This window comes from Vulpes lagopus, chromosome 12 (assembly GCF_018345385.1).
Source record: "Vulpes lagopus strain Blue_001 chromosome 12, ASM1834538v1, whole genome shotgun sequence".
Lineage (NCBI taxonomy): Eukaryota > Metazoa > Chordata > Mammalia > Carnivora > Canidae > Vulpes > Vulpes lagopus.
The window spans coordinates 3,558,644-3,583,868 of NC_054835.1; the positions used below are offsets into that span (position 1 = coordinate 3,558,644).

General features: G+C 41.7%; 1 protein-coding gene across 10 annotated transcripts in view; it reads right to left on the reverse strand.

Moving 5' to 3' along the window:
- Nucleotides 1-25,225, reverse strand: part of MAPKAP1 (MAPK associated protein 1) — a 255,649-nt gene that overhangs the window by 23,878 nt on the left and 206,546 nt on the right. For 9 of the 10 annotated variants that reach the window (XM_041723817.1, XM_041723818.1, XM_041723813.1 and 6 more), the window contains 2 exons: nucleotides 21,107-21,247; nucleotides 5,383-5,520 (listed from right to left, as the gene is read on the reverse strand). In XM_041723817.1, coding sequence (XP_041579751.1) covers nucleotides 5,383-5,520; nucleotides 21,107-21,247 — 279 coding nt within the window. Of the gene's footprint in view, nucleotides 1-5,382; nucleotides 5,521-20,488; nucleotides 20,739-21,106; nucleotides 21,248-25,225 lie in introns of those variants that run through there. The other variant, XM_041723819.1, reaches the window with a different exon arrangement.

A 25,225-nucleotide genomic window follows, 5' to 3' on the forward strand; every position in this document is an offset into this window, starting at 1 on the left:
GATTCATTTAAGCGGGAGGTCACCAATAAGCCCAACTAATTTAACTCATAACCTTAACTGAATCTCATCTCAAATATCTAGCAGGTTCTGTTCATACCAGGGCCTGACAGTTTCCTGCAGTTGTGGTTAACTCATAATCCCAGAGTTCCTATCCTATATCCAAACACCGTTTTGGACAAAGAACAAAACAAAACAAAACAAACAAGCAATCCCCCACCAGCATCAACAGAATCAGATTTCCTTTAAATTATACTATTGCAAGAGAATGTAATCAGGTTACCTCTATTATGTTGCTTCCTTAAGATTTTCTATTATCTATACTTAATTGAGATACAGAGCTCTTTTCAGCTATAAAGACGACAGCTACTTTATTAAGGTTTAAATCTGATTTCTTAATGATAGGCTGCTTCCTTTAAAGACTCGAAACCTGTACAACCTTCTTATGATAAAACCAGACCTGGCATGGTTGAGTCTGGTACTTTATTTAAATCCAGCCTGAGAGTCTCTGAAGGGTGTTAGTTTAAAAGAAAGGTCCCTTGCTTTTGTTTCAGTGTTGGAATTTGAGGCTAGCACTTAAAAAGAGAGCCCAGCACATCCAAAGCCTAGGTTTAGTTGAGTAAGGATGGAGGATGCCATGGTAGTCTCTGATATGGAAACATTCTTCCCTCCAATGTGTTGTATACATATTTGTTCAGTTAAAATGAATTAAAATGAACTCATCTTTTAGAGGTTGGTGACATTCTTCAAAATAGCAAAAGATATCCTAAGGAGTGGTAAAACCAGACTGAGAAATCACTGATTTGAAAAATAATGGCAGTGCATAGCCTTTTTTTGTTTGTTTGTTTGTTTTTTCCCCCCAATCTACAAAGGCAGAATTTATTCTTAATTTTTCAGTGCTTCTGATACACAGATTTTCTCCACTAATTCTGATAAGAGTTCATATTTATATGTACAATTTCTTCTAAAGCATGTATCTATTTAGTCATTAAGTTCCAGGTCCTTAAACACTCACAGGGACAGAGCAATAAATCTTCCCTCTGAGAATGCAGCCTAAGAGGGAGAAGTTAGGGGAAGGAAAGAGAGCCATAGAACTGCTATTTATGGAGCACAGCTACATAGTCTGGATCTTTCTGATCCATGGTATGTGTAATTATGTGTCTCACTGCAGGCACTCTATTGCTCAGTCCCTTTGCCAAGTCCACTATTCACATACTTTTTGGATATGGCGTCAATTAAACTTGAGCTGTGTTCCTTATGACGACCAAATTAATGGTTTGACAGGCTTTTTCAATAAACACTGTAAACTGGTCATATTTGAAGGTTTTAGAAACCATTTCTTTTCTGTTCAAAATTCTGACAAACATGTCTCAAGACAGACTGGGACAACTTCATTATCCTTCCAACACTTAATGCCTTTTTGTAAAGAAGGCTGTTTAATAACACGTCTGCTGTTTTCACAACTAAATTATTCCAGTTGGTCACACGTTCCAGTCTTCGGCAAGACACTGTGTTACGAGAGATAAAAACATGAAAAAGGAAATATATTGCAGAAATCAAAACCTTATCTACTTCTAGACTCTCTCTCTTTGCCATAATTCATTCAAGAAGGCCCCAAGAATAATTTTTGATGTAAACTCAGCTACAAACATACATCACTATGCTGATAAAAATCACAGGCTAAACTTATGAAATATAGTGACTTTCATTTCTTTAGTGCTGTTAAAATAACTTTTTTTCTAAGGTTCAACAGACACAAAAGATAAAAAGGGTTACCATTAATCCTTTAAAAGAAGAAGAAGAAGAAGAAGAAGAAGAAGCAGCTGCCGCCGCCGCTGCCACCGCCCCACAGATTAATTCTGTGGTCTGATGATGGTCTTGAAGATAAACTTTTTAGATTAAGTCACTGAATTAATTTGATGAAGATACTGGAAATCATAAAAAAAAAAAAAAATAACACAGCATCAAGCCGATTCAGTTAATGTATCTTTACAACATAAATTATGCTGAGAAACTTTTGGTTTCTCAATCCTGGCCTCATTAAATTCAATTTGAAGACAGCAAACATCCATTGAGGACAATTCTGCAGGCACTGTGGTGCTATGGATGAGGATAGAGAAACTAGTTCCTGGATCAATTAGTTCAGCATGGAGATTGGGGGGGAGGGACAGACTTCAAGTCAATAAACAGCACAGTGTGAGAGGTGCTGTATCAGAGTTTGCTGTGCAAACTCTTTGGGACAAAGTTATGGAGAGAGCCTGACACTGGAGCTGGACCTTGAAAAAAGGGTGAGCCAGACATGAGGAACTGGAGATGCCTGTCAGTTAGAGGGAGGGTCAGTGGGGAGGTGTACTCCAGGCAGTGGTAATAGCAGCAGCACAGAATTCAAGGTGTGTTTGTGTGCAAATAATTCACAGTGACCATAGTCCAAGTTTAGGATGGGAAATTATGGGCTATGAGCCTGGAGTAGTCAATGTCTGTAAAGACTCCTATGGTGAGGAGTCTGGCTTCTGTCCTGTGAGCCTGTAGCTTTCAAACCTTTTTTATTTTTATTTTTTTTTATTTTTTATTTTTTATTTTTTTTTTTAAAGATTTTATTTATTTATTCTTGAGAGATAGAAGGAGAGACAGAGCCAAAGACACAGGCAGAGACAGAGCCAGAGACACAGGCAGAGGGAGAAGCAGGCTCCATGCACCGGGAGCCCGACGTGGGATTCGATCCCGGGTCTCCAGATCGCGCCCTGGGCCAAAGGCAGGCGCCAAACCGCTGCGCCACCCAGGGATCCCTCAAACCTTTTTTAAAGCAGCAAAATCCCTTTTATTGGTTGACTGCAGAATCCCCAAACAGAAAGAAGTAGCACTCTGTTGACTGAAGGGGAGGTGTCATACCCAAGCCTGCCCCTTTCCCTGCCCCCAGCCCCTGAGGTCCCCCCGAGGACCTAGAGCTCTGAGGAACACGGTTTGGAAAGCACCGTGATAGGGGCACAGGAACTTAGGAAATGTCTGACTAGGGCAGTGCACCTCTTTGTTCAGGGAACTCACAATTTCTAGATCTCTGGAACCACAGTGAGAGAGAAGGAAACCTCTTTAAGACTTGCATGTGAGTAGGTTGAAAATAAGACAAACCATCCAGTAGGTTGAAAATAAGACAAAAGACTCTCTTCCTGGATTGTCAATATTGAAATGGTGGACCCCACGTCTGCTCTGTATCCCCACAGCTTGGTACTTGGCACCTCTCTCAGAGATGTGTAATATTTACTTCCTGACTGCCTGATGGCAAGAGGCAACTGGGAGGTGGTGGCTGTGCATCTTTTCTTCCTTCCCTCTTAGGGTGTGTTACACCCTTCACTTTCAGTGCCTGAATCACACACAGACTGGCATGTGAGTGTCTTGCTATGAGTGTAAAGGAAATCTGAATCCTCTTTCTAGTTCTTTCCCTAACCTTTCTACTCCAGCTTATCCATCTATGAACATGTAAGCAACTGCCTTTCATTTCTCAGAGACATGGAGAATTTCAAAATGTTACTTTTCAAAGCATCCTGAATTCTTGGGAAGAAAGATGCCAGAACAATGACATCTTTATTGGCTGATAAGCTGGAGTGGGAGGAATTAGGAAGAAGATGTTTATCTAGAGGTGGAGGCAAGTGCCCCAGAGCAGTAAATAATTTTCTCACCAGCCCCTTCTGGCTGTCATCTTGCAGAATCCCCTCACTAGGATGACAACAATGGCAGGAAGTGAGAGTGGGTGGGCATGGTCTGCCTCCTTTCCCCTGTACCACTAGGTTCTCCCTTTTTTGTCAAGCTGGAGACCAATGGGTTGAAAGGAGGAGATTATGTAGCCTAGCACAGCTGGATTTGATAAAACAAATACCCACCCATAAATGAGGCAATGTGGCAGGTGCCCTGTCCATAGGACCCCTTCAGGGGGCTCTCTGCTCCTATGTCCCTGCTTAGTATTATCTCAAAAACTTGAACCATATTATAAACACTTGCTGGCCTTTACATTTCTTACTGTTTCTTTTGAGTATGTCACTCCTTATAACATTGGTTCCCAATTCAGTGGGCACTGGAATAAAGGGGATTAACAAAAATTAGAAGCTCATATCATCCTCCAAGTTAATGAATCAGAACCCACTGGGGAGGGGTGTGTGGGTGGCCCAGTCAATTAAGCATCTGACTCTTGGTTCTGGCTCAGGTCATGATCTCAGGGTTGTGAGATTGAGACCTGTGTCAGGATCCCGGGAGTCTGCTTGAAGATTTTTTTTCCCTCTGTCCCTCTCCCTACTTGCTCTATAATAAAATAAATACCCCCTCTCCCCCATCAAAAAAACCCCACTGGGGATGGGCCCTGGAGAACTGCATTTTAAATAGGCTCCACAGGGGGCGCTGGGTGGCTCAGTGGTTGACCATCTGGCCTTTGGCTCAGGTCCTGATGGGGGTGGGTGGGGTTCCTGGGATTCAGTCCCACACTGGGCTCCCTGCAGGGAGCCTGCCTCTTCTTCTGCCTATGTCTCTGCCTCTCTCTGTGTCTCTCATGAAAAAAATAAGATAAAACCTTTAAAAATATTAAAATAAAAAATAAATAGGGTCCACAGGCAATGCTGATATATACCAGACTCTGACAACTACTCTCTTGCAGCCTTTTCCAGGCAACTAACAAATTCTTGTACAGTTTAAACTTTTTTCTTCCATGAAGGAATTTCAGTGTGATCTTGTCCTTTATGCCTCTTGATGGGACTGAAGGCTTAAAAATAATTAATCTAAATGCTACACTCAATTACTTAACTGCAAAAATATAATATGCCAAAAATATATAACCGGACTGTATCTACTTTGATAATTTAAGCAGAGGAGTGCCAACCCAGCAGCGATCTCTTCTGCAGGACCAAGAAGGAGTTTAATTATGAGCTGGTAGGCCATGCAGCTGCCAATAATCTGGAGGGTGTTGACACTTCCGGCTTGATGGATATCTAAATCTAGTCTTCGGCTGCCACAGGAAATCTCCTAGCTTCCCTCTATCTGGCAAAGAAGGAAGGCCAGGTCTGACTACTCAAGTGCTCCAAATGGGAAGAAGAAGGGAGAGCATGAGGGCTCTGGTGCATCAGGAACCTGCCCCTAGGTCCCCAGCCCCCAGAGTGGGGCTCCTAAGGTCAGAAACCATGCTATGAGGTTCTCTGCTGCCATCAAGACCTAACAGGATGGGGGCTCATGTCAGGCTCTGGGCACCATAATACAATCCTGTTTGATTAAAAGAAATTTCTGGTAATGAATTAAATAGACCCAAGGAAAAAAGGACACGGTGGCAATATATTCTCCTGGCACCCAGCACACAGAGGGGAAGAGGGGGAAGAGAGAAAGGAGACATAAATAAAAGGGACTACTCACTAGGGCTTTTTTCTTCAGCAAGGTCACAGGCACAGAGCAGGTCAGAATCGATTGAGATGGGTTTCTGCTTAATCCAAAACTTAGTGCTGGCTTTCTGATTCGTAACAGGGTCTATCTCTATTTTGTCTCCAGAGATACCTGTAAGGCCGGGGCGGGGGGGGGGGGGGGGGGTGCGGGGGGAGGGGGGAGGATAAGGGAAGGACAAAAAAATAAGGCATAAATGTGGAAAGTGTAAGTGATTTCAGTGTAATCATTTGACCTGTTTTGCAAATCCTAAATTGGATGAACAAGAGCTCTTTCTTAGGGCTTTGGGGAATGCCACGGGCTTAAGACAGACATAAGGAGACTCCAACGGCACATAGAAGTTGCACAGCCTGGTTTCCTGGGTGGGTGAGTTGCGGGGAGAAGCCACTAAAACCCATATAAAAAGGTATTAAGAAACATGCCATCTTAGATGTACCACAGATACAATAGAGAGTTTACCTACATATTGTTAACCCTACATAACACCTTGATTGTAATGAAGTAAAACATAATGTAAGGTTCACTAAAAAAACAAACAATTTTGATCAGTAGTCTTTTTTCTGATCTAGAAAAATCTTACACGCTAAAAATAGGAAAAATCTATCTCTTCCCTTCTCTGCTACTAAATAATTATGCAAACTATATTGAGAAGAAGTCACAGGAGGATCAAAGGGTCCTTTACATAAAACCTTCCAAGTTCAAGTCTTGGAGCCTGGCTTCAGTCTGTGGAGGTCACTGCTTCTCCGCTGAGGGAGAAACAGCACTGGGTGTGAGCTTTATGCAACAAAGGCTTTATAACAGGAATCCAGCATGTTAAATACTGGCACTTCAGGTTCCATTTTCAGAGCTGTGAAAGACATAACATATCGTACAGTGACTGGAAGCAAAGGTGTTAGGAGAACAAAGGTAATGCCAGGGATAAAAGGTGTCCTGGAATAACCGTGGCAATATATAGCAATTGCTCTCCCAGTGTTACTGAGCAGTATACTCTCAGCTTGACACACACATATGATCTAGGCTTCATGCTTTCTTTTTCCCATTTTACTGAAAATCGAGGAATCTGTTTATGAAGTAAGACAAAAACCTTCAATATGCCTTTCAGAGTGCGCCTCAGAGAGAATCTTGAAAGTAATTAATATTTAGGTCATAGTTTAAAGGTCAGGGGCAAAGTGGAAAAAAGCAAAATCAAATAAAGTATGAGATAATTAAAACCACAAATGTACATGCTGTAACAAAAAGACAATCAAAATTAATACATTTCATTCCAGGGGTCACACTCAGAAATTTTTCAGTACAACATGAGAAAACTTCGTAGACCAAAAGAAAAAGCAGATAAAAGAAACAGCTCAATTAAAAAACAAAACAAACAAAAAAACCCATATAACACAATCACCACAGTCTGAGAGCAAATTTAAAATTAAACAAGAAAACAAATATAAAAAAAAATTCTAGGGATATGGTCTGCCACATATTCTATTTTATAAATAAAGAAATCTTAAATAGCAGTTAGACAAAGGCAGGAGGCCAAACAGACAGATTCCAGTAGAGTCTTATCTGCTGTCTTCAGAAGAGACAATGCAGTACAGTTGCTTAACCCTTGTCATTACTGTGTGGTCTTTGGAAAAGATGAACAATTGGTATTTTTTATTAATTGAATGCTGGAATTTGACATTAGACATATTTCAGGAACACCATATTTCAATTAGGCATAATGTCATAAGTCCAATGGACTCTGGTCGTTCAGGTCTAGATGATTTCAGGAGGGTGAGAATGTATCAGGAGACCAATTTTATTACATTTCACTTAAAATAGATTACGACTACCCAGTTACACTCTTCCCTCCAATTTGGTCATTAATTGTAAGAGATCTGGACATTTCTATAGTTCCCTGAAAGAAGGAAAGTACTGATGCCATAGCTGTTGGTAGCAAGTGGTTTTTTAATTTTTTTTGGTCCCCCCCCTCTTTCTTCTGCTTATTTTGACATTTATAAAAGTCAAAAAGTGAGCAGAGCAAAATAAATGTGCATATCTCTTATGTAGAATAAACCCTGCCCCATATTCCTTTCTTAGCAAGAGAAGGGGGGAAAAAAGCATCACTAGAGAGGCACAGCTTTAAAATTTTGTTCTACGGTCCTGCAACTCCTGAAGCTGTAGTCAGTCAATATTGTTAATGTACCTTGTTAATTTGATAGGATTTGTCAGGTAACTCCACTGGAAAATTATATAAAACTGTTCCAGATGAAAAGATGATAGTGACATGAATTAAAGTGATAGAACAATAGTGGAATATAAACCAGAAATGACACCCAAAGTGGCTGTTGATTTATTGCTATACTGAGTTTGGTTCTGGGCTCCCATGTATATTAGTGCTACAAATCTGGGTCCATTTAGCAGAGGGATGCTCATACATACATCACCAGCTCCTGCTCCAAGCCAAGGTCACTCCCCATGGCATCAATCTTTTCAACAGAGCCTACTTCACAAAGCAGGACTTTTGTAACCATCTCAGATGTAACAGACTCTCATCCTCTTTCATCTTTCTTTTATCATGTAAAGTACACTTTAACTTCTATTATTTTTATCTGCAAATTGTTACTGTAGAGTTCATCCATTTCTGGCTGTATCTCTGCATCAATTGCATGCGCTCTGCATGGCCACAAGAACACTTTCCCAAAGACACCCTTTCTGGGGCTTATTGTGCAGTCTCTGTTCGCAGAGGGGAACCCCAATCCTGGCGTTTGGGGATGAAGATGTGGGAGATGAATGCATTAGGTTCAAGATGGGCAGGCAGGTGGAACATCATTTAAACAACTAATGTGCTCCCAAAAAGTTGCCTGTAAATCAGATTTTTTTCTGAATCAAATCACATTTTCCCACTGACTTCTAGTTCCAGAGACACTTTATATTAATTTTGGATTGATCTGTAATTGGCAGGGGCTCCCAACACTTTAGTTTTAAATTTCTCTGCCCTGCAGGCTTTCAGTCAAGTAGTTAATGATCTGTAAAATACTCGCCGCCTAGAGGAGTCACTATTTAAAGGAACCTGTAGGGGGAATCTTTCCTGATGGGAAAAATCCTTTTGTACATTAAATAATTTCACCTTGCTTGAGATGTGTGAGTCTTAGCTTCTTAAAGCAGGGCACACAGCCCACAGGAGCTGATCTGCTCTTGATGCACAAGTGACAACCCTCTGCTTCCAGTTCAGGAGGGTGTGTGGCAGTCTAGCCTTGGAGCCCATTCTCCTCAATGTACCTAGAAGCCCCTGCTGAGTCTCCAGAACTTCGGCTGGAAGCAAACAGAGACCTCTTCTTCCCTGCCTGGGGAGCTCAAGGGGTCTTTCTTGGTTGGACAGAGAAAGTAGCCTGGAGGAGAGGAGACCAGTTAGGAAGCTGGCACAACAGTCCGGGCCAGGGGCAAATAATGAACATTATTACCTGGCACCAAATACATGTTAGCATGGTTAGAAATCCTTTGTGTGTATTGATTCAAATCTCAGGACAGTCTTATCACATTGGTTACTATATTTAGCCCTATTTTATAGATGAGAAAACTGAAACACAGGGAGGTTAAGTAACTTGCCCAAGGTCACATGGCTAAAAAGTGGCAGAGCTAGAATTTAGAGAAAGTCGGGAAATTTGGTTCCAGAATCTGTTCTCTCAGCCACTATGCCATTCTGCAGGAACTATGCTAGGGGTTTTATATAACATGCCCCAGGAGGGGTGAAGGTCCTTGTCCAAGGTTGGGGAGCTTTTCCGTGGAAAAGCCACTTTATACCCAGAGCTACTTACTTGGTTCCCAAGTATGGTACTTCCCACTGCTTTGCACAGCCTCATTCAGTTAAGTCCAGATGTAATAAGGAATTCTGCTTAGTTTAGTCTTTAGTATCCTTTTTCAATTTTTACCAATGAACAAACACAAACATTCAAACGTGCTGATAAATGCACACCTGCTTTTGTTCCGACATGGCAACAGGGAGCATGAAAGCCTATCAATATTCTTCTGTATGACCACTGAGCACGGTTTTAATGTCCTTGACAAAAGCTTTTGTTTAAAGTCATGAAAGAAAGGCAGGTGTGCTCCTTAAAGTGTCACTTGGGCACTATTTTTAAGTAATTCAAACTATAAACATACATCCAAGAAAACAAGGGAAGTTGGCTTTTGTTAAGTTTACATTTCTCCAACTTAAATGGCCAACAGAGGAATAGTTAATCCAACCATGATGGAATATAACACAACCATGAAAAAATGTGTATGAGAAAAGGTTTGACTTGGAAGAATTCTTGTGAAGCTAAGTGAAAAGCAGAGGAAAAAGTTATTTATAGAAAGGAGATCTAATGGATATGCTCCAAACTGGCAACAGTGGTCAATTCTTCCTAGTAGAATTATATCTTTTCCTTTTCTGTTCTTTTCCAAAACAGAAATTTCACTCAAAATAAAAACAAACATCATTTTAGGAGCTGACATTTTCTTGGTTTCTATTTCAGGATTCAGTACACCTGCCTAACTTTTACAGTGTGGGGAAGGGAGTAAGCTGAATCCTGTGATTGATAATTGTTGGGCTGGCGAGACTCGGGACCTCAAAGTGGCCGACCGGAGGCCAGCAACCTCCCAATAACGCCGCCCCACCCCCATCTTCCCACCAACGCTGCCTTGCTGCCCTACCCTAACTTAGCTTATGAAACCCATAACCCTTGCCCTAACTGGAAAAAAACAAAAAACAAAAAAACAAACCAAGACCCGGAAAAGACCGAAAACCTGAAAAACACCATCAAATAAGGAAACCTCCCCCCATATTTCCCTACCAATCCTCCTGCCAAAAACTCCTTATAAACCCACCTGCGACCTGCCAGGGGGCGACTTCCCCCGCGATGTCCCTGCTCTCTCTCTCCCCTGCGGGCCTCGGAACCTCGGAACCTCGCCCGAGAGCGCATCCCATTAAAAGCCTGTTTCGACCAACGTTTGCCTGGCCTCTCTATTCCATTTCACTACCGATCGGATTAAACCTGACATTTGGTGCCGAAACCCGGGAGGAGATCGAGGCCCCACGCTGGTGGGGAGCCTCTCTCTTCTCAGCCCCCAGGCTCAATGGCCCCCTGGGGGAACTTTTGACTAAACGTGACAATAATCATGAAAACAGCCCTAAACGAAGACCAGTTCCACTTAGCAGTTCTCAAGTACCCAAGTGGCTGAGCTGCTGGGAAGGGCTCCCTCCCATGGCTGCATTATAGCCACCCAGGGGGCCACTCCCACAAATGGTGCCTGGCAGGCTCTACCTGACCAGCTGTGGGAAGTGAAGAAGACAGCATGAGGGCTGGCCTGAAGTGGACAGGGTCAGCCCCTTCCCTCAGAAATAAGGGAGGCCACTTGTCTTCTTTTACCAGCTCTCCTCCCCTACTCACTTATCCATGGCCATCCGTCATGACCTTTTCATGCTCCCACTTCTGACAGCTTCCAGATACAGTGAGTCAAACTTCACTGGAAGCAAAGTATCACGCCAACTGTCAAAGGCAGAAAACAATGCCTGATTGCTGTCCTATGTCAATGCCAGCATATAAATCCTTCCCTAACAAGACAGCTCAAAATAAAGAAAAATGCAACTCTAATGTATATACAGCAATCTGGGGAAACTATTTGTCCAAGGCTTTAGAGTTATCACAAGGAAACCCTCGTCTGTTTTAACTAACCAAAAGATTTCCATAAAAGGAAATAAGCATGTATATCATCTTCTGCTAAGAGACTGGGTACCTACTTTGGGCAGCCCGTGTGCTGGGTCCTTTTGTGTAGAGCGACTTACTGACAGCTTACCACACTTCTGACCAGGAAGGCAGTAGGAGCCTGTTTTATATATAAAGGTAGTAGTACAGATTGGTTAGGGATAGGGACTTTAGATTTAGAGAGTCCTGAGTTTGAGTATCAGTTTCCTTACTGCCTAACCATGTGACTTTGGGCAAGTTACTATAAAATGGTGATGATAACAGAATTTACCTCCTGGGCTTTTGTGATGATTAAATAAGACTTGTAAAGTGCTTGGAATAGTGCTTAATATGTCGCCGGTGACCTATACCACAACTTCTCATGACTGTCATTATCAAGGAGTTAGGCACTGGGCTAAGAGATATGACACAGACCCTGCAATGAGGGTCTGGAAAGGAAGCTCACCGGGCCCCAGGAGGGATGTGAACAAGATACCTGCCTGGCCCTAGTCTAGAGGCATTATCTCTGGGGCCTGCTCTACATCCCAGCCTTGGAAGCGCTAGGATCCAGAATGAATGTCCAACTGGGGAGACCAGTATCTTCAACCCTATGCATCCCTGTAGTAATCTCCCATCACCAAGGGTCATTCGCCATACTTCTTTCCTGCAACCTTCAGGAGTTCAATTTGACATTAGGAAGACCATTCTCACACCTGGAGCTGTAAAAACATGTGCTCGGGGAACCCCCTGCTACCCCTACCCACCTCAGCTGCACCCAAGTCTCTAGGTCATTAGTTTGGGGATCTTGATTTTTCTGGTACATTCCCATTATTGTTATCCTGGGCGAATGTACTTCTCCCATAGTAAGCTTGAGCCTTCTCCTCTGTAGAAGGGGGTAATAAACAGAACTGTCTTCCAGAATGTCTTGAAGATAGAGTGGCATAAGTATGTAAAAAACTCAGTAGAGTGCCTGGCACATAAGAAGGCTCAATCAATTATTAGTAAGATTATTAGAAATGAACTGCAGAAAGGTGAAATGATGTACTTACGTAGGGTGAAATCAAGTCAGCAAATGGCAAAAATGGGCTGAAGGGCAGATCTATCTGACCAAATCTAGGGTGTGTCCCGACAAGTCTGCTGCTTCCTATTGTTCCAGAGGCTCATGCCTGACTCTCAGGAGGCACAACCTTCCCTAAGGCATGCTTAAAATGCCCTTCCAAGAAGCTAAAACACCAATTTGGCAAAAATTAGGGCATTTAACATTCTGTGCCTCAGTGTATTTCCTGAGTTATTTATTTGCTCAGACATCATGAACTGTGCTTCATTCATCAATTTCCCACAACTCTGAATCTAAGACTAGAAAAGCTCCACTGTTGTTAAATCCTGGAGTAGCTTTTTATATAATTCTACAATCCTCTTGTCTTCGGGTTACCTAGAGTCTATGAAAGCCTGGAAAAGCCCCTGGGAGTGCCACTGAACAACTCTTTGCTGGAGTGGATTGTGCTGAATCCACACAGCCAATCGATAGAATCCACAGAGCAGTCAGGGAAGTCTTTGAGACTTGTCTGAATTTACACACAGGATCAGATACAAAGGCTGTTTGGGCTTAATGAGACCTCAGAGATCACCTAGTCTGGGGCTTACATTTTCCATATTAAGAAATTGAGGCTCAGGGTGGGGATATGACTTGTCTGATGTCACCCATTAATGACAGAGCTGTACCCATAATTCATATCCTCAGACTATCAGGCCAGGATTTAAACAGATCAGTTCTCCTGTTTCAATGCATTATTTATATAGTGGGTATATTCACATTGTGATCAAATGCATTACAGTATGAAAAGCACTGTCGTCCTTAGGGACCCAAAAATAGATGACAATATCATATTTTGGCCACAACTAATGAGACCCAGTAGAGCCTTACCTTCTTGAAACCAAGTGGGGTACTGGGACCTAGAATCAATGGTTCCATTCAAGGGCTAACCATCTAAAACCTTTTGGGAACCACAGCTAAGAGCTGCCAATTCCAATGTGTGGTCACTTGGGGACTCAGTGACAAGTCTGAGTGTACTTGACTATGCCATTATCCTTGGAATGAAAACTAAGGCCTGAACATGAATGAAATCATGAATGTACAGCTGTATTCGGCATAGCGCTCAGCACAAAGATGGAGCTTACTGAATGAGACCTGGGACTGTTTCAACCAGTAACAACTGTCCCTGGATGAGGACTAAGGTCTCTCTGTGAAAAAGATGTTTACAAAGATTGTCTATTAGGGGCGTTAGTTTCCCAAACTAAATATTCTCCTGGTAAATAGATACTTCAGGGGAGCTTACAGTGTCAGTTAGGAAGCAGTATGCCATCTCCTAAGAGAATTTAAGACATCACTTGTAGAGTGGGGAAGGACCAGCTCTTCCTCATGTTCAGCTCCTGGTACACTGATGGAGCTCAACTGTCAAGGCTGAGGGTAGGGTAAAAGGAATACAGAACCTTGATGGATGCTCCTGTATCCTACCCCCATTAATTTCTTTATGCCAGTGGCTCTCAACTTTTCCAATTCTCAAGGCTTTCTCAACCATCTGTCCTCCTGATACATTATCCTTAGTAACATTAGATTATTCAACAGGTGTTCTCAAAAGGGTAGATCTGGGAGCAGGGAATTAGAGTAAGGTACACAGGAAAAACCCTGAGTTTCTGACATTCCCTATCAGGGGATTTTCCCTCAATGCAATCACTGCATTAAGCACTAATGTGATAAGGAACATTTTCTGGAGGCAGTCTTGATAGTATTTGTCCTGCTATTTCATAAGCTCATTAGCACCTGTTAAGCTCTATTCCAAATTTTGGTTCAGAAAATGCTGTCACAACAGGGATAGAACAGTCATGTGATACTAGAACTGCCATCCTCAAATTACTGAGTGGACCCAGGGATTTTGGAGCTAAGTGTGATGAATGTCTCTCATGATCATTTTTGTGGATCTGAATGGAGGAGGGTATCTCCTTAGTATTCAGTAAGAAAATGAAACAGAAATATGGAGGGAAAATCTATCTACTGCTAAGAACCCACATTTCCAAATTATGTAATTACTTGAACTATACTCCATAGGTACCCCAAATGGAAAATAACAGGGGCAAGTATTTTTTTCATAGAGCCACACAGAGCACCAGAGTAAAAAAAATAAAAAAATAAAAAAAGTGCAGGTCACAGCTGTTTGCTTTCATTCACTTTGTCTTGTGTTAATGTGCTTCTTAAGTTTGCATATTGCATATTAAGAAATGGCACTGTAATGAAGTCTTCCTTTAGCACTGGCTTGTAGGTATTGGCTAGGGGGTTAAATAATAACTGCAATAGGACAGATAAACCAGGGAAGACAATAGATGGCAAATATGCTGCCTCTCATCATTCTCAGGTCCAGGGCAGGCATTTTTAATCAATCACAGAGTTTCTTTATGTTGCCCTCAGACACAGCTCCCTATGCTGCCTCAGCATAATGCTCTGGGCAGCCATTACAAACTTGACTGCAGTCAGTTTATGAGATGAAACCTCTCTGCCTTCTCTATGGTATATGCTATTGTACTTGATACTTTTGACAAATAACTAGTATGATCACAAGTGTTATGATTATACATATGGATTGTTTTATGAAGAGATAGTGGAGGTAACCACAGAAACTTTCAGCAAGATTATTTTATGATATAGTCTTTAACTGTAAATCCCACACAGAATCTGTTTATCTTACACAGAATGATGTTAGGTTATATATGCAATTATGACACAGATGGAATTCACGGTATATTACACGGTATATTACAGATTCAGTAATCTATACCTTTGGTGCTATGGGGAAGGTCTATGCTGACGAATGACAAGGTGAAGGAATTCACACAGTGTCACAACCATCAAAGCACCAAGACCCTGTAACGGGGAAACAAGGCTGACCTGCCCAGTCAGTAAAAATAAGACTTGGACAAAGAGATAAGGGGCAAGAAAGTCCGTTGAATACTGAAAGGCTGCATTTCCCAAACCCCACAATTAAGGGGAGATTCTGAGCTAGCAGGTCTGGGGATGTGGTCAGGGACTTGGGTGATTCTGATATGCAGTCTGGGTCGCAATCACTACTCTAAGGTACTATGTAAATAAGAAGTATACAATGGTGATATCTTCGTCCTCTTTGCTTTCTTATATGGGTTTCTGGCAGCCCCTTGGCTAGTGCATCATAATTCACCTTCCACCAGGCAGCCAACGAATACTTACTGATAGTATACTATAGGCTTCCTAGATTGTGGCTGGCACTCACCATCTGACCTTTTTAGTTTGATTTTTTCCAAACTTACTTCAAGCTGTCAGCCTTGGCATGTCTGGGAAGCACATATGTCTTAGTGCCTGATTCTACGGTCAGGCACACAGGATCAGACACATGGGAGATCAAGTTAATGGAAATGACCTCAGCTTGGTATAAACTCAAGCAAGGCCTACACTTAAAGGTACCTATACATTTAGGCCCAACACAGATAGGAAGCAGACAAGATGAAATATTCCAAGAATGTTTTTGAGAAAGAACAGAATGGTTAGGCATGATGGTTTTGCCTGGTAACCTTTCCAGGCTGACAGAGCAGGGATGGTGAATAGACTTCAACTTAATTTAAGAACTAACTTCAACTGTGCAGTAGGGATTTCTTATAGGGATATGTTAGAAAGAGTTCTGAGGTCAGGTCTGGGCAGTGACTGACAAACACTGTGAATGGAGGATGGACTAGCAGCAAGTATGCTCCACTGACATGGACCTCCAGATGCTAGGGCAGTAAGGATGTGCAGGATATTTGGAAGAGGCCAACAACAAGTAACCATTTCCTTTGTGAAAGCAAGTTATTAATGACGAGGCATCCACGGCTTGATGGACTGGGTTTGTTTTAGGGGATAGGCTTCAGTCCAGTTCTGTTATTGGGACTGGAATATCCCACTGCATGTCCTGATGGCTGGGAGGGAGAAAAGAATGTTAGTGCTTATTAAGTAATAGCTATGTGCCAGTAAACACTAAATTCTCTGTATACATCACATTACTTCATTTATTTCTCCAAGCCTTGATTTTTTCAGTCATGAAATGGGAGTAGTATCATCACTGTTCTGTGTGGATTAAATAAAGGTGATGGAGTGAAAGTTCACTGTATACTGCAAACTGTCTTAGGACTACAGAGCACTGGTGCAATGACAATTTGCATTTAAGGCATAGTATGGGTTAGGTGCAGGACTCAGCCTTATTAGGCTTAGGGTCTGATCTCAGCTTCATTACTTAATAAGTAATTGTTCCCTATATCCCCTTATATAAAAAATGCAGATAATTTCAGTACTATCCAATAATAGTGATATGATTACAGGAGACAAGAATATAAGAGTGATCAGCAAAGTACCTGGCATATAACAAGCACTTGATAAATAAGTACCTTTAAATTGTAATTCTGCATGTTAGTATTATTTAAAAAGATTAGGTCTTTGCCACAGGTTTCACTAATAGATTCCAATAAAGTTTTTCAATCATAGAGAAGTCTGGTGGAAAAATCCATTTAAGTTTGGGTCTTGCAGATCCAAGTTTGAGTTCCTCCTTGCCCGACTTTCTCAGAAGCAGATGGCAGGTGGTAAACTGGGAGCATAAGCCACGGCTACCCGATGAGGAGACGAGCAGACACTTGTCTGTGTCTGTGATGGCCCAGCGGAGCTTGGGAATTCTGCTTGCTGCCGGGTGCTCCTATGTCCCACTGACTCAGAGCGGATGGGGAGTTTTCTGTGGAATCAGCAGGGTTGCTGGGGAAATGCCACACACAGACACTTACCACTTAGAAGAACTTGCCACAGGGGGCAAGTGAAGTCTCTGTTCTGACTGACACAGGATGGATGAGTGGAGGAGACCATCCATCAGTGTCAGGAAAGATCTGAAGCACCTGGCTAGTCAGTTGAAATAAAATAAATTATTTACTGATCTCAGAATCCAGCTGCGCACTCAAATGCTCATAAAAGGTGTGCGGTTTGCTGCCCTGTACTTTACAGTAGATTCAGTTTTGGAACGAAAGAATTCCTGCATCACTCTGCAGGTTTTTGTTGTTATTGTTAAAATGAAAGGATGTTTCCTGCTGTGCAAGGAGGGAGAGGGGGTTCTAAAGTTATATGCGGAACTCATCTACATTGTGATGGGAAATGAGCTTTTTTTTTTTTTTTTAAAGATTTTATTTATTTATTTGAGAGAGAGAGGGAGAGAAAGTGAAGCATGAATGAAGGGTTGGGACAAAGGGAGAGGGGAGAAGTGGGCCTCGATCCCAGGACCCTGACTGAGTCCACAACCCCAAATGAAGGCAGACACTTAACTGAGCCACCGAGGCAGCCCAAGAAATGACCTTATTTATTCACTGCATGGTATAGTACATGGGTGCAGTATATGTAACTGTTACAAAACTCCTTAGAACTAATTAATTAAATTTCTGTTTATGATGCTAAAGATTGAGCTTAGATTCATAATTAAAACAAATATTCTGGCAACTTCTGTTTAGAAGCTCCATGGAGAGCTGTGGCTCTCCACCAGAGGGTGCCATGTGTACCACTGGAAACATCCAGAGGTGACTGGGACCTGGCCTCTAGCATACTTCTGAGAGCTACTGCTCTAGGGAGAGATACCTGCATTACTATCAACATCCATTTCTACCTGAGAAGTCTCCCCTCCACTGTAGCTACAAGTAAAACTTTGCCAGTAGAGCCACCACCTAATCTGACAGATGTGGTTAATTTCAAGATGGTAGACTAGCATGGAAAGCTATGGGCAAAATAGATGAGAGTGACAACAGCAACACTAAGATAGGCCTCCATTCAGAAGACACCTTCTAGGGGACACTTTTATTCTATCTTGAAAGGTAAATGTTATAATTCCTATTCTATAGATGACAAAAACTAAAACTGAAAAGAGAAGGGATTTGTCAAGGTGATACTGCAAGTAAGAGGTAATGCTGAGATTTAAACCCAGTCCCGACTACAGAGCTAGGGCTCTTCCCACAGATTCTTTAGTGGGTCTTTTCCTTTAAGTGAATATACATGTGAGAATCTCTTCTGCCTTTGGAAAAATGTGTGGGAAAGAAGCTCATGATTTTGGTTATCTTTCCAAAGCATTGCTTTTTTACCTTGGGAATCCGTGGATAGGATCATGCTCACCTGGGAAAATCCTTGCCTTGTACCTTGGCTGCAGTCAGGCTACTTATTGGGTTTCTTAAAACTAGATTCATTCTGGGGCACCTGGGTGGCTCAGCTGGCTGTGTCTGCCTTCGGCTCAGTTCGTGATCCCAGGGTCCTGGGATGGAGCCCCGCACCAGGCTCCCTGCTCAGCGGGGAGCCTGCTTTTCCCTCACCCTCTGCTTACTGTGCTGTCTCTCTCTGTCAAATAAATAAATAAAATCTTTAAACAAAACAAAACAACAACAACGAAAATCTAGAATCTAGACTCATTCCTTTGTTCCTGGGAAGGTATTGTAGGCAAACACAAACTAGATGTCTGAATATCATTCTTATTTTTAGTAAACTTTTAATTGAAAATATACCAACAAAAAACAAAACAAAAAACCCCCAAACAAAAAAGAAAATATACCAACAGAAAGCGCATGAGTCCTAAGAGTATCTATAACTTGATTTTTCCACAAAGTCTACACACTCATGTAATCGGTACCCAGATCAATAAATGAAAACTTACCAGTATCCCAAGACTCCCCTGCAATCACTACAGCCTCCTCTTCTCCTAGATAACCACCATCATTACTTCTACACAGATTACTGTATATTCTTGGAAGGCAGTTATGCTCACCACTATAGCACCAACACTATTTTTTTGTGTATTTTTGAACGTTATATAGTAGAATAATACAGTATATATCTTTCTCCCTTTTTTTGAATCTGGCTTTTTTTTGAGTAGCCTCATTATTTTTATTTCTATGAGAAGAGCCAGGAAGAAAGACACCAAGGATTTTTATGTTTTAAAAATCAACATTATAAAAAAGGTTTTTTGTTTTTGTTTCATTTTTCACCATTTTATTTAGCATTTTGTTTGTTTTTGTGAGGAGGCAATAACAGGTCCAGAAAGGGGGAAAAAAGGTGGGTTCTATGTTTTGGTTCAAAGTTACTGGGTGCTAAATTCATCTAGTTAGTTTGTTAGAATCACCATCTTCTTAGCAGCTGGTGTTTACAGAGGCCTTGCTATGTGCCAGGTGCCTTCCTAAATATTTTGCATGTGTGATGACATTTCATCCCCATAAGTCTATGAGATAGGGACTACTGTCTTCACTTTACCAATGAGGAAATTGAGGCTCTGAATCATTTTCCTGTGGTGATGCTGCTAATACATGAGCCAGGGTTTGAGCCCCAGCTTCTAGCTCCAGAGTCTGTCCTCTGAGTGCTCCACTAACAGCTCTCATTTGCAGGAAGTCTGCCACACGCCAGGCCCTGTGCTAAATGCTTCATATGGCTTCTCTGACTTGTTCCCCAAGGCAATCCGAACGAAGAAGCTGGTGCTGCTGATATTCACATTTAGATCGAATGGACTCAGGCTCAGCAAGATGAAGACACTTGTCTGGTGCAGGTGGCTCCTGGCAGAGCTGTGATTCAGAGCTGCTGTGAATCTGGTGCCCCTCTCTGACTTACTCAGCTGTACTGTCAATGTGTTTCAAGCTCCAGTCAGTCAGGTTGGGAAGGAATATTTGAAAAGACTTTCTTTTTTTTTTTAATTTGGAGAGATTTTTGAGGCTTAATACGAATTAGCTAACCTAATAGCAACATTACAAAAGACTTTATTAGGAAACACAAACAGAGCATTTGTGAGAAACCTTTAATCAGCAGGCCTCAGAGCTGGAGCGCAAACTTCCTCCCTTCACACATAAGCAGCTGAGGCCAGGGTATGTGTCAGCTCTCTGACTAAGCCTAGCATCCATACCTACTCCCTGCTCCTTCCAGTGTCCTTCCTTAAGGAGCAGATGCACTTAAGTTGGCCAGACCAGGATTCTGTTCCTGACACCACTACCTACCTGGTGTGTGGGCCTGGGCATGAGACGTCACCTCACTGGCACCTCACTTATCTTCTTTGCTGGATGGGGAAGGTACAAATACTTTCCTTTTAGGTAGTTCAGTAGTGTATGGAAAGCACTTAGCACAGTGCCTAATGCACAGCAGATACCTATAAATGACAGCCGTGATGATGATGATGATGATGACGCAATATTGACTCCTACGACACTTTATCTACTCTTGTTATGTGTAAGTCAAAACAGAAATTTAGCACTTAATTAGAACAAATTAATCCCAAATATTAATAATTTTTTTTTTTTTTAAATTTATTTATGATAGTCACAGAGAGAGAGAGAGAGGCAGAGACACAGGCGGAGGGAGAAGCAGGCTCCATGCACTGGGAGCCTGATGTGGGATTCGATCCCGGGTCTCCAGGATCGCGCCCTGGGCCAAAGGCAGGCGCCAAACCGCTGCGCCACCCAGGGATCCCCATTAATCCCAAATATTAATTGAAAGTTGATTCTCAATTATTTGGAGGATCCAAATGTAACTTCTGAGATCATTAAAAAGCTTCCTGAAGAAAGGCATGAATGAATAAGCAATGAATTCACCTGAGTAAAAAAAAAAAAAAAAAAAAGCAAGTGGCAGAGCTACCAAGGAGTTCTAAGGATAGCATGTAAGAGAATTACAGAATGATAAGAATTATGGAACTTCACAGAAGTCAATCAGTTTGAAAAGAGTCTCAAGTTAGTTCTATTTCTAATCTTCTGCTTCATAAAAAAAAAAAAAAGACAAGACAGAGCACTCAGGTGGGAAAAAGGAGGTGCTTTATATTTCACTGTTTAAACATTTTCTCTGAAAACAAATTACCATTAGTCATTCAGGTTACATAAAAGTCGGATGTTGTTTCTTTCCCTGTGTCTCTGCTGACCACTGATACAAAGGGTCCATCTGATCCATCACTGGTTCGTGCACTTACCTAACTGGACATCAGTTGTGAATCGTAGTCTGTGGATCATGCTGACTTTGAATGACTTGTAATGGTGGCTGCTAAGCATATCCTGTACTGTAGCTATGTCAATTTGTGAATCCTCCTCAAAAACTCCGTCTGCCCTTGAACCTGGGGAGGAAAAGGCAGTTTAACACATAAAGATACATGAGGCTTGGCAAATGGTGTCTGCTTAAAATGCTTTGGGATAAATTAAAATAATATGGGCTATTTAATTTGGAGAAGAAAAGGCTGAGCGATGACTTAATAATGCCATTCCAGTAAACAGAGAATGGTAGCATATTCATCATTCAACAATTAATTCCACAAACACTGCCTATTCTATGGCAGGCCCTTGGCTGGACAGCAGGGATGTGCAAGGATAGAAAAGCTGCTGTTTGCCAGAAGCTTTCTGTCTCCATGAGAGTAAGTTAAAACCACAAAAGCATGGGTGGTCACACTTGTTTCTGTTCTTAATAATAATTTTTCCAATCATAAAAGTAATCTACACTCTTGAAGAATTCTCATGCTTTCCAAGATCCTCAAACTGTCTGTTCATCAGCTTCCTGTCTTGCATCCCACAGTCTCCACTGGTGTGGGCACGAGCCTGCTCTTGCTGGGAAGGCTGTAACAGTCTCCTCACTGGCCTTTTGGCCACAGATTCCCCCTGCAATCCAGCCACCACAGAACTTTCTGATTCATACAGCTTTCTAAAGCTTTGATTACTTATTCATTCATTTGATATTTAGTGAGAGCTAAATACGCTGAGTACTCTGATATGTGATACTAACGAAAATATGAAGGCTGGTGCTCAAAAATCTTCCCTGACTTCCCAGGGCCTCCTGAATGAGGCACTGTTTTCAGCCAAGCGATCAAGACTGTCCATAATCTGGGATCCCTGGGTGGCACAGCGGTTTGGCGCCTGCCTTTGGCCCAGGGCGCGATCCTGGAGACCCGGGATCGAATCCCACGTCAGGCTCCCGGTGCATGGAGCCTGCTTCTCCCTCTGCCTGTGTCTCTGCCTCTCTCTCTCTCTCTGTGTGTGACTATCATAAATAAATAAAAATTTAAAAAAATAATAAAAAAAAGACTGTCCATAATCTGGCTGAAATACAATTTTTCAACTGTACTTGTTATTTCTCATCAATACCTTCTTTCAACTCCTCCCAAATTCCTCAGACTGCACACAAGTCCACGTTTTTCTACTCCTAGGCCTTTGCTCATGTGGAAGTCTTGGCCTAGAACACCCTTTCTAACCTTACCCTGCACTTGTCAAAACTCCACTCAGGACAGCTCAAACTCTACCACCTCCTGAATTCCACAGCAGTTTTGGTTTATACTGCACTCTGGAGCCAGATCGACTAGGGTTCAATTCCAAGCTCTGCCTCTAACTTGCTATATGATCTTGGGCAAGTGACTTTATCTCTCTGAATCCCAGTTTATACCATGCACAGAATACAAAAATGTATTTAAAGAATCTACACATAATATAGATTATATGATTATTTTTATTCTACTGTCATAGAGGACCACATTCAGCCTTGCACTAAAATTGCTGAGTGGTTGCACTGGCCTAATTTAGAAACTTTTTGATTGTCAGTAAAGTTTCTCATTCATCTCTGTATTTTCTGCAAGCAGTACAGGTAGCTGGTATGCTCTTGCTAAATTCTGCTAAATACATACATACAAACTATGCAATACAATACATAAAGAACCAGTGTATATGAGTGCTTATTATACATCAGGCATGGTGCTAAGTGCTTTATACATGCACTTAAGCATCCTAACAACCTGGTGGGCACTGATTTTCTGTATTACACAGATGAGGAATCTTAGGCTTTGGGAGGTAAAGTTATGTGCCCAGGGCCACACTAAGCAAGGCTAAATTATTTCCTGTCCCCCAGAGTTTAACATGTGGTCTTCTGAAGGTGCAGCTGCTGGTGCCATTCACCACTGGAATGGGAGCACTTGTATAGCAGAAGCCAACCAGAGCAGGGTGCTCTAAGCCTTGTTGTGCTGAATACCCAGAGATGGCTCCACAAGGAAATCCAGAGAGAACTCCTTGGGACAGAGTTGGAGGAATGGAAAGCTCTAGATTTGGGTACCAAATGGGAAAATTCTGTTATATAACTGGTAGCTTAACAATTACATGCTTTTCCTTCCAAGAGGTCTTGCTTACAGGGTAGCTTTTAAGTCAAAGTTGGTTTCTGATGCCTTTACCTTGAACTCACGTATCAGGAATTGTGTATTTGATTTCCAAACACTATAATTTTTCCCAGCTAAAATAACTCCAGAACCTACAATAACGCTCTCCCCTCAATGAAGACACAGCCTCACCCTTAATGGGCCATTTATTGAAGGTCTGTGATATGGTCCCATCTTTGAGCATCTGTGCATATTGTCCTCTCTCCCCCACTTCCTATTCCTCCAGGTCTTCTCCCTATTCTCCCTGAAGACCTTAGTTCAAATGATACTCTAGGGAAAGCTTTCCTGACCCCGGGCCCCCATGTCTAGGTTCAGCTCCTTTTGAAACTGCACCCAGTATTTTCTTGCAGAATGTTGTCATGGCTAGTCATCATTTATCTCTGCCCCAAGACAGCAGGCAGAATGACTGCTCTACTCACCATTATAGCCTAGATCCTGCTAGTGCCACCATGCCCAGGATAAAGCAACGCGTCAATAAAAATTTACTGGATGAATACGAGCTGCCATGTCCACAGGAAGGTGGCAAGAGAGGCTAAGTGACTTAACCAATATTACATCGCTAGGATCAGAAGAGTTGCACTTAACATCTACAAGGGCCATTAAGTTACCTTGTTACCTTCCTTTGGGACAAGGAATATTTGGGCAGAGGTGCCATCATTGCAAGCACTACTGTTTTCTAGGTAACGTCCATCTCTTAAACCAAGAGGCTGGCTAGAATTCACAGTTTCAAATAATCATTCTCTTTCCCGATATACACTTAACTGAAACAGAACTGCAAAGATGTGTTTATTTCTATTTTTAGAAACCTTTAAATATGAGAGTGGTGGAATTTTAATAAAATGTTAAAATCTTTTGTTTTAAAAATTAGTTAAAGCCATCTTATCTGAGAAAATGCCATTATTAGGCATAACTTAGCTCAAGAACTTCTGTTTTCTTTACTAATATAGTATTTTCTAAATATTTTAGGAAATATTGATTTCCTAAAATCAATATTTGGAAAGGGGTAACTGCTCATTATGCTAAAATGCCAATTACTAAAAAAACAAACAACCCCCCTCCCCCCCAAAAAAAACCCACCTACACTTAAGAGTTTTACATTTTATGATGTTGGATTAAAACCAATTTAAAAATTACTGTAACGTGACATATAATTTTTTACTGAGCAATTTCAATGCCAGCTGCTAATAAAGCATCTTAGCTGTAAATGATAATTCAGATGCTTTTAGATAAAGTGGTGCATAAATATGGCTGGAAATTGATTTAGCTTCTTACAGAAGCTACTGAAGAGTGACATATTTTGTTTAATACACCAGCTAATGTAGTCCTAAAAGCTCAAACAAGTGTCAGTTTTCATCCTAAATTTGCTGTGGGAGATTAATGAAAACTTTATATTTTGCTGAAATGTTAATAATGGGGAGATGAGATGATAGGATTTTAGTAGAGGTCTTAAAGATATGGAATAACCAGCAAGTCTTGTCAATTTCCTTATATTAATTTTGTTCAAGACTTATACAGCTGGAGCTGGCTCAACACACTAATGATTCTTGCACTGACCTTCTACTCTTCAACAGTATAAATTCATATCCCATTTGAGGATTTAAGCACCCCTGATACTGGGCTAAGTTCTGAGCCCAGTCCCACAAGACAAGGGGTGTATTTGCTTTTGTGATGAGAAGGGCAACAACATCTGGGAGAGTAGGAAGGGAAGGAATGCCCCTGTGCTCACTTCTAGTATCTGCCATTCACTCCCAAGCAGGTCATCTGCCAAGTGGGAACAACTTCTGGTCTCAGAGTTATGCCGCCATTTTTCAAAGTAGGCTCAGGAGCACTGCTGCTCGGAGGGGGCATGTGTGTGCATATATATCAGTCAGCCTTATAACCTGCAACTACTCTCCCCATGCCAGC